The 13,146-nt window shown below is 31.4% G+C and overlaps 1 protein-coding gene and 1 long non-coding RNA gene across 3 annotated transcripts in view; one reads left to right on the forward strand and one right to left on the reverse strand.

Moving 5' to 3' along the window:
* The first annotated feature begins 4,124 nt into the window (after nucleotides 1–4,124).
* LOC110994652 (protocadherin Fat 4) overlaps nucleotides 4,125–13,146 on the forward strand; it is a 37,820-nt gene continuing 28,798 nt past the window's right edge. For both annotated transcript variants that reach the window (XM_022261443.2, XM_045630527.1), the window contains exons 1-10: nucleotides 4,125–4,302; nucleotides 5,795–5,899; nucleotides 6,532–6,722; nucleotides 7,107–7,412; nucleotides 8,092–8,296; nucleotides 8,659–8,829; nucleotides 11,318–11,437; nucleotides 11,877–12,182; nucleotides 12,475–12,648; nucleotides 12,978–13,112. In XM_022261443.2, the coding sequence (XP_022117135.2) occupies nucleotides 4,233–4,302; nucleotides 5,795–5,899; nucleotides 6,532–6,722; nucleotides 7,107–7,412; nucleotides 8,092–8,296; nucleotides 8,659–8,829; nucleotides 11,318–11,437; nucleotides 11,877–12,182; nucleotides 12,475–12,648; nucleotides 12,978–13,112 (1,783 nt within the window). In that variant the 5' untranslated portion in view covers nucleotides 4,125–4,232. The remainder of the gene's footprint in view (nucleotides 4,303–5,794; nucleotides 5,900–6,531; nucleotides 6,723–7,106; nucleotides 7,413–8,091; nucleotides 8,297–8,658; nucleotides 8,830–11,317; nucleotides 11,438–11,876; nucleotides 12,183–12,474; nucleotides 12,649–12,977; nucleotides 13,113–13,146) is intronic.
* Nucleotides 10,204–10,947, reverse strand: LOC123689595. Its single transcript, XR_006750543.1, has 2 exons — nucleotides 10,583–10,947; nucleotides 10,204–10,412 (listed from the first exon to the last, which is right to left on the reverse strand). It is a non-coding gene; the product is annotated as an uncharacterized LOC123689595 (long non-coding RNA).

Below are 13,146 nucleotides of genomic sequence, written 5' to 3' on the forward strand. Positions count from 1 at the left end.
CGCAATTAACATTCTTTCGAACAGTGGAACACATCGTGAGGAAACCGCCATTCTTGAAAAACACGAAGTTTTCATGAGCGCAGTAGGACATAAGTTACTAATAAACTTATTGTTAGACAACTGGCATGCCTTGCCTTTGCCACGTTTCACATCCATTTGCCTAGTATCAAAATAAATATCAAAATTAAATATATGAGAATGCTTTTATACTGTACACGCTAAAGTATGTAGGTATATATACTTGGCCCTTGGTAAATTTAAATGTTGGGTCTGTGAAATAGTTCGTGTTTAAATATAGAAACAAATAACACGCGCAATCAAACTTCGACATAGTTTCAACGGACTAACCCTCATAAACACGACCCTTGTTGATCGAATAATTCAGTATTTTCTTTCTCTACAATATAGCAGCCGTAATTTTGTATCACATGTAGTAGCAAATTGTTTTGTTTGAGCATAAAGTTATTAAATGTTTTAGAGTTTATTTAATTTTAATTGTCGCGATTTAACACGTCCGAAATAGTTTTACAAGTCGTAAAAGTGTGTCTTTGATAGAGCAATTTAAAATTGATTTGCAATGTCGGTATTAATTATGATTAAATTCATACCAAATGTTTATTATGAACGTAATTTTTGTCTTCCGCAGACTCATGAATACTTCTAATGGAATTATTCATACTTATATCATTTAGAAATATCTTAGGGAAAGCAACAGGTCTAACAAAAATAAAAATAAAATATCAGACATAAGATGCGTATCACTTACTTGTCTAAAAGAAAATACAGCCATTATTTATTTTATTTACACTTCGTTGCTAAAGAAACACAAATAACACAATATATATCAATTACAAGGGATGCAACGGGCGGCCTTATCGTTAACAAGCGATCTCTTCCAGGCAACCCTAGTAAGAAAAGAAATAAATAAAAAAAAATGATGGGTGCAAGAAGTGCATAACCAGAAGTTACATAAAAAACAAAATAAATTTATATTAATATATAGAACCTTAATCTATTAAAAACTATATATATTACAATAACTAACTAAAACTAAGAGCTAATCTTACAAATTCAAGAATAGCAAATAGAGAATTACATTTACAAAAGGAACATTATTGTTTCATCTATAGATAGTTATTATTTCTAAGTAATACAATTTATGATAAGAAATGTTATTAACGTATAGCAATTGAAATACTAGAGAATAGATATACAGAAGTGTGGTTCTAGTGGCATCAGCGTGCGTTCCCTAAGGACGTAGGTTTGAGCACTGATGGAATTTTATTCTATGTGCACATTCGCTCGAACAGTGAAGGAAAACATCGTGAGCAAATCCTTAGACCCAAAAAACTGACGGCATGCACCAGGCTACTTGCCTATTAGATTGACAAATGATGATGATTTTTATTAAACACTAGAAGGAAAATGACAAAACATTTCATAGTTATCTGAGATTGTATGTTACTTTACAAAGCGTGTCGGATATTGTAAATAATTAGTTTTACAACAGATTCACATAATATATAAACAAATCTTCTCAACAGACATAAATAATTCCCATTTCAAATTTCAATAATCAAGAAGATGTTTAATATCAAAATAATTCATAAACTAATTTACTGCTTGAGAGATTATCAGTTAGAATAATCACGGTTGACGATCTTCAAAAGGGGTAACCGAATTTGTATTGAATTTGTCATGCTCATCATATTATTAACACCTGTGATCTTTTCATTTCTATTTAAACATAATTAAACTATATCTAATGATAATCTTAATAAACAAAATGAAGTTGGGTTACACATTTTTTTATAGAACAGGGGGCTAACGGGCAGGAGGCTCACCTGATGTTAAGTGATACCGCCGCCCATGGACCCTCTCGATGCTAGAGGGCCCTCGAGTGCGTTGCCGGCCTTTTAACTACATACAACTAACATATAACTAGGGAACGGCTGGCGTTTGTTTTATATTTGTTATGTTTGTCTCTTGGGGCCAACCGTGGTGGGGACAAGAAAAATATGGCGTTAACGCTGATAAAGAAATTTTTATTACCGATTTGTCAATCGTATTCATAGTTTTCTTCTATGGGTATTTGATTACTTAAAAAAAATGTTTTACAAAAATGTTTTAAAAATATATATTTATTTCTAGATTGTGACGTCTACTTTTTGCAAATGTTTTTGAGAGGACCTTAGCCAAATACATTATAATGAATATGAAAATAATTTTTTCATCGGAGAGTTAAGTCTTCACCGCCGCCAATGGACACCTGCCACACCAGGCGCCTTGCAAGAGTGTTTGCGGCCTTTAAGATAGTACGTAGAAGTAGTAGTTGTTGTGGTACGCTCTTCTCTTGGAAGCCCCTAAGTCGTTACATTTCGGAAATAAGAGGAATCGCAGCTGATTCCAGAAGGTTATGGTGCGCGGCGAGAAGTGTCTCCGACGTGAACCCCAGACATCAAGGTGGAACGGATGGATTTTTAAAGTCGGCATTGTCATATATATAGTAGTAAAGTACATAGTCTAGACTTACTTACATACTTTTGCCTTATAACATTAATTAGTACGTTTAAAATATGTATCCTACATAACACTATTAGCAAAACTACTGCAAAGACATATTGCTAACAATACTTTTGAAAACAAAGACTTTTTGTATTTCAATTATACAATTAGGTATACATACATTTGTAATAAAAAGTTAATCGTATGAAAATTCCGAATATCTTATTATAATATACGTAGCATTACCATACATACACAAAACATGTTACCGAAATAATTCAATAATGCGCGAAAATCATCAACAATTTTCCTATTAACCTTAGACATAAGATTAGAATAAAACTAACTGCAGTGGTCTCTGGCAGCATGACCAGCGCTGAGTAACATTGTGCTCCTCAGCGTAATGCTGAGCCAGGGAAAATTACAACCACAGCACAGACGCATTACATATTTAAAACATACCTTGTTCTTTAAAAGAATTTGTTATCTCTCCTTATTTTATAATTTTTTCTTTGATTATTGTTATTTTGTGTGTTTCTGTGTGTGTGTTTTCATAGTTATAAAGGTTATGTCTATATCTACATAGACAATTTTAGATTTTTATAATTTGACCTTCACATTTAACTAACGGAAATGCTTAGCTTTCTGGAATCCCAAGTCGGTATTTGTGAAGTTGCAATTAATGATTAAGTGATAAGATAACAATCTGCATGATTAATGACCTATTAAATACCTTATTATCGTTCTCAAATGTATTCATTACATATTTGTAGTTTTAAATAAAAACTAATGAAAATTAATTTATCTCCAACACACAAATATCCACTACAATATTCTTTACATAAATAGTAATAATATTTAAAAATTGATAAATAGAAAAAATCATTAGGAGGACAAAATGTATTCATAGATGCTACTGTTTCATCGTGGCTTCTAGAACGAGAAGAAATATTTTATATTTTACAGAAAACCTGGCATAAACTAAGGTCATATCGGCTCACGTCTATCGATACTAACGATTCTTCAAAGGCCGACAAAATGAAAACTATTTTTTCTATTACTATTGAAAAAATAACAATAAAAACAATAAGTAAACTTACCTACCTACTTAAACTACCATAACTAAAATATATTATTAAAAGGGTCCCTTTAGGCAAGGTTCCGAACATACTGGCAGCGTTTCGCCTTTGAATAGCTAGACTAATTCTTTGTCCGAGGTAGCTGCCAGCTCATCGGTCACCTGTGATGTCGAATAACCTTTTTTCTAATTCCTTACAAAGCCTTATAACGTTAGGACCCCACGGACCAAGGGTCTCGACACCGAATGGGACAAAATCATATTTGGAGCCCCTGTATTAACAGGCTTTAGCTTATGATATGATTAATTAATTTTGTAGAAAGAAAGCCATATGATTGTCTTTAATAACATTATTATTAGTATTATGTTAATTATATTTTGATTTGATTAATCTAAACCACACATTTTACATTCTGGACAAGTCTTTTAGTACTAGAAATATCAGTTGATAAATTTCAATTATATTTTAACGTTTTTGATATCTTTAAAGTTATCTTCGATATGAATCAAATGATTGGCAGGTAATGACCATCGCATATCAATGATAAAGCAGTCATAATTCAAGTCAGTACAGGCATTGTTGTATTAGTTGACGATAGTGATATTAATAAAGTGTCGGTGAAGTGATGTTACATATTTTCATGTGAAAATGCCGAAAATGGAGCGACCATTGTGGTTAGACTGTATAGTTTTTATACAACTGATGCACTTATGTTTCGGTGAGTCTCTTCTGTGTTATTATCTTATCTATGTTTATGACTTCCAAGAAGGCCGAGGCTCAGTGTATGGCAAATTGCTGTTTCGGGTAATGTAGGCTTATCGGTAAGACGCAATAGTGCCTTAAGTTTTATTGTGGTTATATCGACGTCCGCGTTCCTTAACTGCGCGTTTTTAAGGCAGTTTTTACCGCGCACCACCATGTTGTGGAACCAGCTGCCCACTGAAGTATTTCCAAACCAATTCGACTTAGGGTCCTTCAAGAAAAGAGATTACAAATTCTTAAAAGGCCAGCAACGCACTCGCGAGCCTTCTAGCATCGAGAGTGTCCATGGGTGGCGGTATCACTTAGCCTCCTGCCCGTTTGCCCCCTGTTCTATAAAATATATATATATATATATATATATATATATATATTTCTAAAGCTAAAGATCCCTTTTTTAAATATCCTCTTCTAATGATCTTCAAATTTAGCCCTAAGATGTTGCTTGAGAAGTTAGATCACTAGACTAAGCCCGGTGAAAATAAAGGATGTGATATGCTAGATTTTTGAATGACAAGCAAATCTGGACTTATGCGCGCGGGAGGTACCTTACGCCCGAACCCAATAGTTAATCCACAATCACCATAGTAAAATTTTGCAATATTTTATTACCGCGTAAACATAATTTTACCCATGGTTAAATTCACACCCATAATTTTACACGTTCCAATACTACGCAAAAGACTTCTTAAAAACAAAACAGTATTGATTGGATTATTATTATTATTATATCTAATGTCTTTGTCTGACAATATATTCAAGGTATTGCCTTATCACTATTTATTGATCGATTTCTTACAAAAAATAAAACATTATTTATTTAATAACCAACGACAATCAGTGTTTGGTTAGTCAATAAAGTTCTTCTACTAGCTTATACAAAATTAAATCGACACAGAAATCTGTCTGCCATTGGCGTGCTTTCTCCATTGGTACGCGACAATTGTTATCACACACCGAAGCTCTGATAAAATGCTATGTGCCTCTAAACCTCTGGTCTAGTAGTCTCTGACACTGGTCTAGTTTTCAACAAGACCTATAGAACAAAAAATGTAGAGGCATTGTTGAAAATTATACCGGTATGTTAGCTATAGTTAACATTTAAATTTTTCTATTGTTGGTGTTGTTTTTTCTACAAACGTAGATTAATACGAAGAATAAATTTTTTGAAAACATTTTTATCTTGTTTCTCCAAAGAAGTATAACTTCTAACGCATATACCTAAGTAAAAACGCATTCACACACAATAATTTATGTTTTTTTTTATTTGTTTTATTCGTATAGAATATAATATATCGAATAGTTGATGATTTCTCTTGGGGCTCCTATAAATATATTTATTTTTGATAATCAAAAAATAGTTTCACAGTTTCCTCTCTATATTTTATTTATTCTAAAGTATATTTTAGTAAAAGTTGATTTTATAATTAATATTTTTGAATACATTTCAGCATGTCAAATGGAAGGAGTTACAAACTGGCGTCTCCGAGTGGAAGAGAGAATATTCGACACTCACAATGGAGTTGTGTTGGATCGGAATACATCCGATATTTTAGGTTAGTACAAAAAATATTTTGCTGTTTGTAGGAATTTAAGTACTATAAATACTTTTAAAAAATACGTTAACTTTGTCTCTCAAACTCAAAAAATATCGCTTGCTGTGAATCGAACCATGAACCGTTTTTAGCGTTATTCTATAGGCCACGTTTGTCCCGACATATACGAACTACTAGGAGTGTCTGGAAGATATCGCTTGTTAGCGATAAGGCCGCCCGTTACATCCCTTATAAATTTCATGTATTGTGTTTTTTTTTCTTTGTGTGAAGTGTGAAAAAATAAATAATTCGAGATTACTTATTTATTTATTTATTTGCTTATGTTATTATACCGTTTTAGAATATATGTATTATTATATATTCGGTATATTTACCTATATTCTTATTTAATCAATTACCATCTCAAATTCGCAATATTGGAGTGTTTGACAAATACAAAGAGGCAGTAAAGATGCATGTTAGAATGAACACAGTTGACTAAAATTAAGACGGCTTATGGCGACGTGTATCTCGCTCGTATATATACATATTAATATTAAGTTTCTCATGTAAATTATTATTTTTTAATGAGAAATAAAGTTCTTTAAACAATATGTAATAATACATATATAAAAATATACCTATTATTTCAGGTATTAACTCCATAGTTCACAGCGAAGGATTAAACCGTGGTCCATACATCGATGTCAAGTACGAAAATTCGCGATTTATCGTCGCAACTAGAGCAAACTTCGCTGAATATGAGGAGTATGAAACATCAAAAACTATGAGAGTAACAGTTTCGTTCAACTGCGCGCAGGGATCAACCAATCAACCTCCGCTGGTAAGCTTTTTTGACTCTAATATTATTAATGCTTTACCTAACTGGAAATCTGTTGATTTGTTGTTTCTACAATTGAAATCCATTGTGCATGTTAAATCGTTGCTAATAGCAATTGCATTTAAAAATACAAATTAAAAATGCTGATAGTATGATTCGTATTTAATTTTATTCATGTTTAATATAAGTTATAAGTGACGTATAATAACTTATTGTACATACTAACAGTACATTGTAATAAAAAATATTATTATACATTTACCATTGACTGTTACTTCTCCTTCATCTCTTATTCATAAAAGTATCAACCTTAAATTGCTCAAACAGTATTAGAAATCCCAAACAAATAAATATTTTCATGACTATATGATGTTTTATGTGTTTCAGGTTATTCAAATAGATATTATAGATACGAACCAAAACGCCCCCCGATTTCTTCCGTCAGACAATTATGAATTTACTGTGATTCCCCCTCTACCTCCGGGATTCTTAGTGACAGGTTGTGACAACCAAATTATAGCCAGAGATATCGATTTGACAACTCAAAGAGTCGATTTCACTATAGAAGAAAACGATTATTTCGAAATTTTTTACGATTCGTCTCCCGCGTCGAAGGAATTTTCAGCAACATTACGAGCCAAGATGTTTATAAGATCAATACCAGACGATCTTAGTTTAAAGATAATGGCAACAGTAAGTAAAGTCCTTACCTTGGTCTAATGAGATTTCTATCTTCAATATCAAAAAAGTATGTAAAATAAGTAAAAAACATACGAACAAAAAACTGCAGCTATTCTGAAAGACATTTTAAATGCTATCCCATTATAGATCAATTACTATATGGTATGAATGAATGAAAGACTAGGAATCGACAATTCCCACTTGCATAAAGTATACCACTTCATAAATAATGCACTTTAAATCGTTTAACAAATTTAGTTATTACTAATACTAGTAATATTTCTCTTAACAATGTGGATAATGTACCAGATACAAGTATGATAGTTGCAGTTGCAAAACTACTTAAAATAGTCAGCTAGTTAACTCATTGAATGTTAAAACAATGAATACAAAGTAATAGCCGGAAACAAAAACTTTAAATATGAATGTTTGAAAGTATAAAGTAATGTATATTTAATGAATGTCATTATTTTTATTAAAAAAAATTGTTTTCGGATCCGAGTGGTCGCCATACAGGCAACATTGGGTGCCGAATACTCGGTTCCAAGATCTAGGGATGGCAATGGTTTAAAAATTAACAGAACGGTCGCAAGAATCCAAGTGGTCGGCACCGCTAATGTGATCGCGCTCCACTCGGATCCGAGAAAAGAGCACTTAATGTGTTAATAAAAGATGTGATAATAAATTCCAGGATGTGGATGAAACATCCGATCCGCCACTAACAACGGAAGGCTCAGTTCGGATAATATCAGATACACAATTCCAATTACCAGAGGAATTACAATTTTCAAAAATATTCTATTTATTGAATTACACTAATGAAAACTTGGTAACTGATGAATTGATATTATTGAATCGAGGTTACGATGATCAAGTAACATTTAGCTTCGAAGGAGGTATGTTAAAGTATTTGATTTGGTACGTGTTATAAAAAATATACTTGGTTAGGATTGAAATTCTTTAGATTAAAATGAATATACAATTATTTCGAGATACCTTAAAAATCATGAGTTGATTGTCTAGTATAGTTAAACCCGTTCCAATCGAGCAATTGTGTTCCATTTACTCGCGTACATAAATTTTATTACAAATATTTTATCCGCCATAAGCCGAGGCAATGCTTTTTTAATAATTAATTGGCAACCGATTCTTGATGATTTATTTATTCACAACTAAGTCATAATTAGTTTTCTAAAAGTAAAAATTTTTATTACATGGCTTTTCTTTTATGGAAATTATTTAGGTATCTCCTTCACAGATCACAAAGAATACTTCGAAATGACTCCAAATGGGAATAGAATAACGTTTAGGGTAAAAACAGAAATACCTACTGAAATTTTACGAGAGCAACAAATATACCTCATAGTTCGAGCTGAGAGAGAGCACACAAGTGGGGCTGCAGCTACCATTATAATACAACTGCCTACTGGTAAGATCTTTTAGACTCCGGACTTAATAGAAGTTCTTCAATCGTAGTTTTGCCACCAACATTATGAAACTATCGCGTAAGCGAGATTTTTACGTATTTTACATTATAAACTTATGGAACTGAGCCATAAGCTTAAGGAGGACGTTAATTTTAAGCAAACTCACAGAAGTAATATTTAATAAAAACAATAATATTATTATTAATTTAATTATATTTATTTAATATTAATTTTAAATACAATAATAATATTCAATTCAATATTTATTTATATAATATTAGTGATCATTTGTCAGATTAATGACTAATGCCGAGATCTATAGAGCGCGCTTTGACTTAGCTCAAACTTTACTAACGAAAAACTTAGCTTAGTGTACACTTAGCATAAACTATGATTTGGTATTTATAGACATTTTAACGGTAAGATTAAGCTAAGCACAAGCTAAGACAGAAAATGACAAAATACAAAGTGATGTTTCATTTCACGGAATACCTTCTTTATTATTCTTTAAAAAAGTATAACAATAACAAATATTTAAACGTCTAAAACGGTACACATTTATTGATATCTATTTATTTTATTATTGCAATAACTAGAATTTCACAAGTTTACCTTTAGAAAAATTATTTAAAAGTTAAATGACATAATTACAGAGATGACAATAATTTTTTGTTATGTAGAACGGATCGCATTGTTATGACAACTTGTATTTACAATTAAAAATTTTCAATCGCTTTTTCACTTTTGCTGTTTCTGTTTGTGTGAGCTGTTACAAATGTTTAATTATACTTTAAAACAACGACTGGCTTTGACTTGGACCTGGACCTAGCTTTATCGAAAGTGACATAATGGAGAATATAGAAAGAGAGTTCTATCTTTAATAGAAAACATTGAAAGGGTAGGAACTGCAGCCGATATGAATCCCCGAATACCAAAAGCATATGTTCGGAACGAACACAACCAAAATGAAGCTAGGACTACGGTCAAAATTGACAAATACCAGTAATATAAATATTGCTTATGCTGTACTGCATAATATAGGTATAGAGAGATGGGATGCTTATGACGATGGCGATCTTGCTGATCAGACACCAGAAGTTGAAGAACACAAAAACAATGAAATATATCCTACCGGTCTAGCATTCCGGCAATCCGTGATTGCCCAATTTAACTACGTTTTTGGTAATAAAGAAAATCAAACAAAACTTATTGTATTTTAATCATTTATTTTCCGATTCTTTTTTTAACTGTAAAGCTTCTAATGATAATTTATTTTTTTGTTGAAGAATCTATTTCTAACTGATTTTTTAATTTTAAATGTCCCATTTCTATCTCATATTTTCTTTTGTTGTTGTCCAACTCTTGCCACAGCAATATTTAAGGTCCTCAAATGAAGGTTTATTTTTTCTGCTTGCTGATTGACTTTTAGTGGTTACTTCAACACTGGTTTCCGTCAACCCAGCTTCTTCAGTCCAGTTGTGGCTTGTTCCCGGCTGATTTACATATTTAAATGTGGCATCTATAGTGGACGCTCTTGCCCTCTTTGGTCTCCAGCTTTCATTATTATTGTCATGATCAGTACCAGCTAAAAAAGTAAACAATCTAATAAGTAAACATTTAGGAATGTCTTTTATTGGCTAAGATAACCATTAAATTTTTGCCGCGGGCTTATACCTAATTAGTGAATGAAGTGTATGAAGATCTTTGTATTTATCTTACAGCATATTGATATTTATAGATAGTGTAGATACTTACAGTATGTGACACGGTAGAGAAGATTAAATATCTAAGATATTAATATTTTTAGGCAAACGAAAATAACAGATTTGAAGCGAGAGTTGAAGTTAGTTTGAATTTTGTTGTCAACATATGTCACTGCTATAGGGCAGATACGACAAAATAAAAAGTCAAGTAAAAGATATGATGGCAAAGTAAATTTTGGGCCATTATTTTTGTTAGGCTTATAGTCAAAGTTTTTGGTAAGTCGTCGATTTCGTGGACTTGAGATTAAGCTAAGCCAACACTCCGAGAGATTCGTAGTTTGCTCTATAAATACCAAATATGACTTAACTCGATAGTTTAGTCTGAGCAAAGTGTAAGTGCGCTCTATAGATCTCGGCATTAGTCTATAATAATTAGATACATTCATTAATTCATGCAATCTATCCTTTGTATTCGTATTTTATTAAAACAATACGTGTAGCATTTAATTTAGAATATGCTGGTACTTTCTGAAAGAGTTTTTATTTATAAAAGTATTTTTAAAAGCATAACAGTAAGTATGAACAATACAATATATAAATTAAGTAATCTCTTTCGTTATAAGACGTAAACCACATTTTATAAATCATACTTATATTAAAATGAACAGGTAAGAATAAATTATTTTTATTTATCTATAGACTGTATTACGATGAATATTTTATTATTCCCATTTTCTACTCTTTATTGTATTTCTTAAGGTTTCGTTCTGTGTTTTCTTATTTCTAGCTAGCGAGTTGAGTTTTGAATTGCTCTCTTATAAAGGTGTAATAGATGGTATTAGTTTAGTGCATCAGGATATATTTTTAAATCAAGTCAATGAAGATGTTGTTTTTGGCATTCGAGGAGGTCAGTATAATTTTCTTTATTATTAATAAAACTTTTACTGTAAACATTCGTACATAAGCTGGTTATATCTGTAAGGGTATACAGGAGTAGAAAAGCACGTTTCACTAAGATTTTTTAGCAAATTCTTGAATCATGGTTGGTCACGATTATTTTACTCACTCGTAAAATTCTACGTTTATACATTATTTTGTAAACTCGATTTTACAATAAACTAAACTGTGTTAAACCTAATTAGAAAATGACAGAAACTAAAATAGTAATGTGATGTTTGATTTTACTCCGAATCTATGCAATTGTAAATATAACCAAAACCAAGAAGGTGCAAGTAAATTTAAGGTAAGTCGGAACTTAATGGTCAAAATAATTTTGTAAATTCAATCTCCAAATCAGAGTTGTCCTAAACCTTGTAAAGATAATTAATTCACATAATGAATTTTAGATTACGCCAACTTATTTAATCAAACAAGCAACGGAAACCAATTAATTATATCTTTGAGGAAACAATTACCTCAAGAGATTGTAACCTCAAACAATATTATAACTTTGGAAATTACTGCAAGTGGTGACTACACAAATACAGCGGCATCTACCCTCATTTTTGAAATAATTAAAGATGATTTGATAACACCCGTTTTCGCAAAAAAAATATATGAAGGCAAATACGTAAATTCTACACATGTTTCTATTGAAGAAATAAGATTAACTCAAGGGTATGATGGGACAGTGGAATTTAAAATTTTCGGAGGTAAGACGGCAGTCGAAGGAAATACTTAGGCTTAGTCAAATCTATTACTGAATAAGTAAAGTTATTGTTGTAGTATATGCTACTTCTTTGCGAGGAAAAATATATGTTAATCAATCTATATGCCTGTTTAAAGTTAGAAACATACGCATGAAAACTGACTCAGATAAAGGATTGTTATTTAGTATCATACAGCTAAACTTTGAGTTCGTACCTAAATTAAAGAAAATCTAACATTTTTATTAATTATCTTCACAATGTGCTAGTTTTTCCTATACTTTTTAATTATTTTCAGAGCACGCCGACTATTTCAGAATAGAAAACGACGATGACAATGTTATAGTATCGTTAAGGTACGCTATTCCTGAAGACCTGATATTTTCAGCCAAGATTTTTACTTTATACATTGTTGCTACAAAACTGAACACTGTTGGCGGTAACGCCGCTCTTGTCATAAGGTTTCCGAATGGTGAGTGAAGTATAAAAATGCTTTGTATGAAAATCCTTTAACTTTTATGTTTGGTTATTTAACTCAACGATTTGTATGCACCTTGGTGATATAGAATGATAAGCTAGTAGCTATTCTGGATCTTGTAAATTGGTGAAAGTAAAAATTAAAATATTATAAAAACACGCGTTCAAATTCTGAGGCTACGACTTGCATAGGGTTAAACAGCATCTGGATAAATGATATCGTCAGCGTTTATAACTTCCCGATAAATATTAAACTCAAATTATTTTTAAATTTTGATGATGTTTAATAAAAAAAAATTCTCTTCTTATTTCTTTTTATTGCAGAATTAACCGAACTTGCTGTAATGGAATTTTCTAAGCACACATACATTGGAACGTTGGAAAACAAAGTGGTATCTATAGAAAATGTTATACTAGAAAGTGGTTTTACGAACCAAGTGCGTTTTATCTTAAGTGGAGGTATAACTCAATTATTACATTTATAACTGTAGTT

The sequence above is a fragment of the Pieris rapae genome, chromosome 12 (genome assembly GCF_905147795.1).
Source record: "Pieris rapae chromosome 12, ilPieRapa1.1, whole genome shotgun sequence".
Lineage (NCBI taxonomy): Eukaryota > Metazoa > Arthropoda > Insecta > Lepidoptera > Pieridae > Pieris > Pieris rapae.